Source organism: Terrapene carolina, unplaced genomic scaffold, assembly GCF_002925995.2.
Source record: "Terrapene carolina triunguis isolate 2854851 unplaced genomic scaffold, T_m_triunguis-2.0 Scaffold113, whole genome shotgun sequence".
NCBI lineage: Eukaryota > Metazoa > Chordata > Testudines > Emydidae > Terrapene > Terrapene triunguis.
The window spans coordinates 13,183,449-13,189,448 of NW_020664464.1; the positions used below are offsets into that span (position 1 = coordinate 13,183,449).

At 40.3% G+C, this 6,000-nt stretch overlaps 1 protein-coding gene across 5 annotated transcripts in view; it reads left to right on the top strand.

Moving 5' to 3' along the window:
* The window catches only part of TRPM3 (transient receptor potential cation channel subfamily M member 3), a 595,793-nt gene that overhangs the window by 534,092 nt on the left and 55,701 nt on the right, over positions 1-6,000 (top strand). For 3 of the 5 annotated variants that reach the window (XM_024211012.2, XM_024211013.2, XM_026652437.1), the window contains exon 13: positions 5,348-5,488. In XM_024211012.2, the coding sequence (XP_024066780.2) occupies positions 5,348-5,488 (141 nt within the window). Of the gene's footprint in view, positions 1-5,162; positions 5,199-5,347; positions 5,489-6,000 lie in introns of all 5 variants that reach the window. The other 2 variants (XM_024211010.2, XM_024211011.2) reach the window with 1 other exon arrangement.

The window sequence follows — 6,000 nt, forward strand, 5'->3', positions numbered from 1 at the left end:
TAATTTGAAGAGATTCATGGTTTATAGGAGTTCTGGTAGCACTATTGGGATTCCCTTTAGAACAGACTATTATGCAATGAGGAAGATACATTGCCACAGTCTTATTTATGGAAGCTTGTATTTGTTTTGTGGATTCTGATTCACATTCTCCTGAGAGTTTCCAAATATTGTTGTGGAGATTGTTACCTCCATGTAGCTGTTTACAGTATAGCCCTAAGAAAAAAAGCTAAAAGAATTACAGCCACACTCAGGGTTTGAATTCTAAATGTATCAATCAACAAAGAGAATACTCTCTCCTTTCTAATTACTATGGTTTATGGAGAACTGTGTCCATATCCCACTTTTGATCCCCTTAGTTCAGCCACTAAAAGTAAAGCTAATTCTGTTTGCCTTATTCACACACACAGCCTCACTGATGTCAAAGGGACCTATGTAAAGGCAAACAGAATTTTCCCCACAGTGGTTACTTTCATCAGATTGTTGTTCAAATGATACACTCAAAATAAACAGCAGGAAAAAATGGAGTTGACTGTGTCTTGACACTATTTTTGTGGGCAAAGATTGCCCTCTACTGGTCACTTTTTTAAAAAAATAAATAAGATTCTGCCCTACCTTTGGACCCTATTCATGCAAAGTCATGCAGATCAGCAGGTTAGTATTTTTCATTTGTTTATTCTTAATGAATAGATGTTCATCCTACTCATTAGTTATATATACGTTCAAATTTCACTGCTCTTAGTTCTAGAGACAGTTTCTGGATTCCTGTATTACAGGGAACTGTGAAGCATAGTTTTATCACCAGTCAGTATTTGTGAAATACTATTGAACGCTTAGTATAGAAAATGAGAAATGGTCATTATTTGTTACAAATAAAAACAGTTCTGCCCTAGTGAAAGGAATGCCACTGACACGTTAGAATTTGAGAGGGGAAGAATAGTGCACTGGTGTCATAAAGCTTACTTCAGGATCATTTCAGACTATCAGTACCATTGGCTCAAACTGTCCTCTTTCGTACCTGTGTTGTATAGGTAGGTTCCATGCTGTCTGAGGATCAAGGGTTGTGGGCAGCTTGCATCATTGTGCTGCCACTACAGCCAGACTTGGGGTATGAACTGAGCCTTATTATTAATCAGTTTATTTGCTGCAGCTTCTGCTACAGTATTCACAAGCACTGTACAGTATTCACAAGCACTGACTTAAGTATAATGTGTAGTGACAGTGTAAATAGTTATAATACATCCTAGAATATTTACAATAGCTTAATGAAACCTAATATTGCCCATTACAGTTAAAAACAGGGAGCAGTTTCATATCTACTACAGAATGGACATATTTGCTATGTGGGCCTGATCTTGCAAACGCTCTGGCACTCATTAAAGTCAATGGGAAAGAAAAGTGACTATTCACTATATAAAATTATTCCCATGCTTAACAGGATTGAGTCCTGTGTATGTATTATAGAATGTGTGCTTTGGCTATTGTTTTACAAGGTTTCTTCAACAAAGTGTCCATTGATCATTACATTGACTGAAATTTTCAAAACTGTCTAAGGGGATTTAGGCACATCTTCCATTAAAGTACAGGTAAATGTATTGGAAGATGTGTCTAAATCCCTAGGTTACTTTGAAAATCTCAACCATGATATGATAAAGTATTGAGTTCAACATTATTTTTTTTTTATATATATATATATATATATATATATATGCTATAGGATATTATATATTGTGTTTATTTAACTAATATTTACCACTGAACATGTTTCTACTGCAGAACATTCATTTATTGAGGTGTCCAAAACTGCTCCCATTGAAGTAAATGGGAGTTTTGTAAAGAGATGCAATTCTCATTAACTTCAAAAATAGTTGCTCCCATTTCTGCCAGGGAATGAATTTTAACCTTTCCCTTTAGAACAGTTATAAAGCAGCTCTACATAAAAGTCTCCTATATGGCACTTTGTCATTGGTTCCTGTTTACATGTGATCACAAAGAGAAGGCTAGAGCCTGCAGTCCTTACTCAGGTAAAACTCACATTGGCTCAAACATTCTGGACAGAGAGAACCATTTTTAAAAAGCCAATAGTTTTAATTTTTCTTCTTTTAATGAGAAATGTTCATTTTCATTACAGTGCTCAGAACACAAACATGTTATCGGTTATGATCACATCGATAGATCATGCCTATTAGGCTCAGTCTTTCGTAAGGAGCAGTGCAGAGCCACTATGTAGTCCCGGTTATCAGTGCTGACCCCTTCAGACTCCCCCATAGTGTAAACACATCGTTTCCCAGACCTCCAGCCATGCTGGACATTCTGGTCAAATTTAACTCTCAGAGCACATGGTAGGTGAAGCAGAGAACACATACAGACATTGCACCAAATTCTAGCACATTATTGATCTTTCTTTAACAGCATGAGAAATACACAGATCTATACAAAAATAATAAACCCTACATGCATTTCCCTACCTCAGTTTTCTCATCACTTCAGAGCATTCTTTGGCCTGAGGTCAGGGCTGTCTGGGTCCATCCAGGATCTTTCATAATCACAGTGCCTGGCTTGGATTATGAAACATGGAGTCTTCTCTCCCAAGCTTGCCTCCTTAGATCTTGGATGATCCATTTACTTCCCCTCTCCTGCCCAAACTTCCTGCGAGTGTCTCTCTGAGGGTTTTCCCCCTGTGAACCCTTTTACAACCTTCCAGTCCTTCTGTCAGGTGACTCCTGGATCAGCCTCCTTAGGTGATCCCAGACTCCTACCAGGTGACCTTGTTGCCAGGCAACCTCTCCCCTGACAAACCAGTTCTTCTGTGTGGGAGCCTGCCTATTGTCTAGTATATTTATATTTGAATGGAGGCTCATCCTAAGTTAATGTCCCTCTATTGTCTGCCCTGTATCACTACACCTTGGAATTTCAGTCCAACATGGAGGCAGAGAGACCATGGAGAAGGCAACTAGCCCTCATTTTCAAAATAGAGTTGGTAGCTTGGCAAAGATACATAGAGTTCAGAATCTCACACTGAATTTATAAATTGTACACAAAGGTTCTTAAAATCATCACAATCTGCCCCTCAGAATGTTTTATAATGTATGCTTTATTAATCTAAATCAAATAAACACATCTGCATAGAAGTCAGGCAGATGTACAGAACCTCTACAGACCTCTGTCTGCAAAAAATTCCCAAAGAGAAAAAGAAGGAATATTCATAAAATTAATTATTTTGAATTAATAACCCAGGTGTAATGATATTAAGAAAACTACAAATTAACTACAGTCCATGCTGCTTATCATTATAGCAAACATAATGGTTTTACTAGAGTACATTAAATAGTAGTATTAAGATAACAATTGCAATTTTGCTGCCTTATTTTAGTTTTACTATAAAAGCTATTGTTGTATTATAGCATATTTTTCCCTGTGATACAATTCTCTGTTCATGGATGGGCTAATTGATCTCTTAGGCTTAATTCCATGTCTAATTAACCCAGAATTGTCATGTTTCCTATAATGATATACAGACAGACTGTAGCTAATCTGGAGTTTTCTTAATATTATCATCAGAGTTGGGCAAATTATTCATAATGACTAATTTTATGAATTATGCCTCTTTTCTGTTTGTGAATTGTTCACAGGCAGTGCTCTATAAAAAAGCCAAATATTTTTGCGTGGAGGTATCCCTTACTTAGTCCCTGACTGCCCCACCACTCTGTGAGTGGACCAAAGCTTTCTCTTGCAGAGTTCCCCTATGGAAACAGAGAAATGCCAGCTCTATGGGACTGTCCTTCCATCTCTGGAATTTTCCAGGAACTCTTCCATGGGAGACCTGGGAGGGCACTGCTCTGTGGGATTTTGATGGTGGGGTCTAGTGAATAAAGGTGTGGAAGAGTGGACCTGTCGTTCTCCAGGCCATTGTTCTGTTCTATTCTAGTCTATGTATACTCTTATACCATGCTCATCACAGTAGTATCTGAGTGGACCTCACTTTACATGCAGAGCAGAGAGAACTGTTCTAAGGTCTGATTTCATAGCTTCACATGCAGTAAGCTGCATGGAACTCATGACCTTCGGGTCATTATTAGCAGCACTGATAACAGGGAGTAGAAGGGAATGGGCCAGGGAGCACACAAAGTTGGAGCCATAAATATTCTGTATAGTTATTGTTGGCCTTGTCCATTTAAAATTAAAGGTGCTTGATGATGGCATGGAAATTAATATGAATGTATTTATTCCAGTACCAGGAAGGGTAAGAAACAGTGGCGCAATGGGTCAGAACTGGTTTTTCAGCTCAGCAGCACCCAGAGTCCCAGAGATTATCCAGGACATCAAGGGGTCATTTTTCAAAGCAGTGTATGACAAAGGAGCTGAGTAGCCCCCATTGGCATTAATGGGAGTTGTGTAGCAAGAACCCTGTGCTGAAAACTTACCCTTTAAACTATCTTAAAATAAAATGCATCAAGTCCACAAGAGGGGCAGTGTGTTAAAAAATCATTGGGCTTATATATTTGCTCCTAAAACTCTAGATAAAACAGAATTGGATAAGAATCAGAATTACTTGATGCTCACCACATTCCTGGCCTATGTATGTAAAGCAAAAAAAATAGGCACTTTATGAGCCAGTTTAATGTTTTCTACAAAGCAGATGATGACATATCTCCTTGACTCTAACAAGTTTTTTTAAAGACTCATTTCAAGCAAAAGAGATTTAAGTCCACATTTAAGTGGACATACCTTGCTAATGAAACTTCTTCCCCCCTTCCTTTTATATGATGAGTGCTAACTATTAAATAATGCAATGTAGGGAAGAAACATGCTTTTAGGAAATAGAGATCACAACTAAGGAGCTGCAAAGCCTCTGTTTGAAAATGATAGAGCTTCCTTCACAATGGACTGACAGAGAAGGCAGCCCAAATGGATGCCAGTGGAAACATTCAGCCGAAGAGATGCTGTGAGCAGATTGTGTGGAAAACATATCTCACAGAGGGACTAGAGTTCAGCAAGTGTGCTTGACCTTTAGGGAAATGCTCTGTCCTCACGCTTTTTGTTCTGCAGTGGTGTTTCTTGTTTCCCCCAGCAGAAGAAATTGAGTACTGTTTTCTGACATTATTATCTTCTGTTACTACCAAGGATTACTGCACATTCTTATTTACTTATGTCTTCTTTCCAAGCGAGAATATCCAGGTTTCGGTTGGATCTATTTTAAGGTGAATTAATTAACCAGCATAATACATTCCTGTGTTTCTTAACTAATTGTATTTGTTTTACTCTAATATAGTTAGAGGAAACATTGAATGGTATCTGTACCAATCAGCTTTGTCTCTTTGTTTCTTTTCCTTTTTCTTTAATTTGATAGGGTAACCTACCTCCGGATTACAGGATAAGTCTGATTGATATTGGCCTGGTAATTGAGTACCTGATGGGAGGAGCTTATCGCTGCAACTACACCCGAAAACGGTTCAGAACCCTCTACCACAATTTGTTTGGACCCAAGAGGGTAAGGAGTTGTATTTCTTTACCAGTAGTATTGCGATTCTGATGTCAGGCCCGCCAACAGCAATTCCGGGCCCCAGGACAGAACAGTCAATGGGCCCCCACGCACACACAGGCTGCGCCCGCACAGACACGGTCCGCCTGACATTTTCGTAGTGCTGCACCTGCGCTGGGTGATGCCCAGCGAGCTGCCGGCTGCACTGCTGGTGCCCAGTGAGTTGCCGGGTGCGCTCTTCTGGCATGGCCAGGGCTTCCACATGCCCGCCCAGTAGGGCTGCCAACTGTCTAATTACACAAACCCAAAGACCCTTGCCCTGCCCCCTGCCCCACTCCTTACTTGAGACCACGCCCCTGTCCTGCCCCTTCCCTGAGGCCCCACCCCTGCTCACTCCATCCCCTTCCCTCCCTCCCCCATCCTCACTCACTTTCACCAGACTGGGGCAGGTGGTTGGGGTGCAGGAGGGGGTGTGGGGTGCAGGCTCTGGGAGGGAGTTTGGGTGCGGGAGGGGTGAGGGG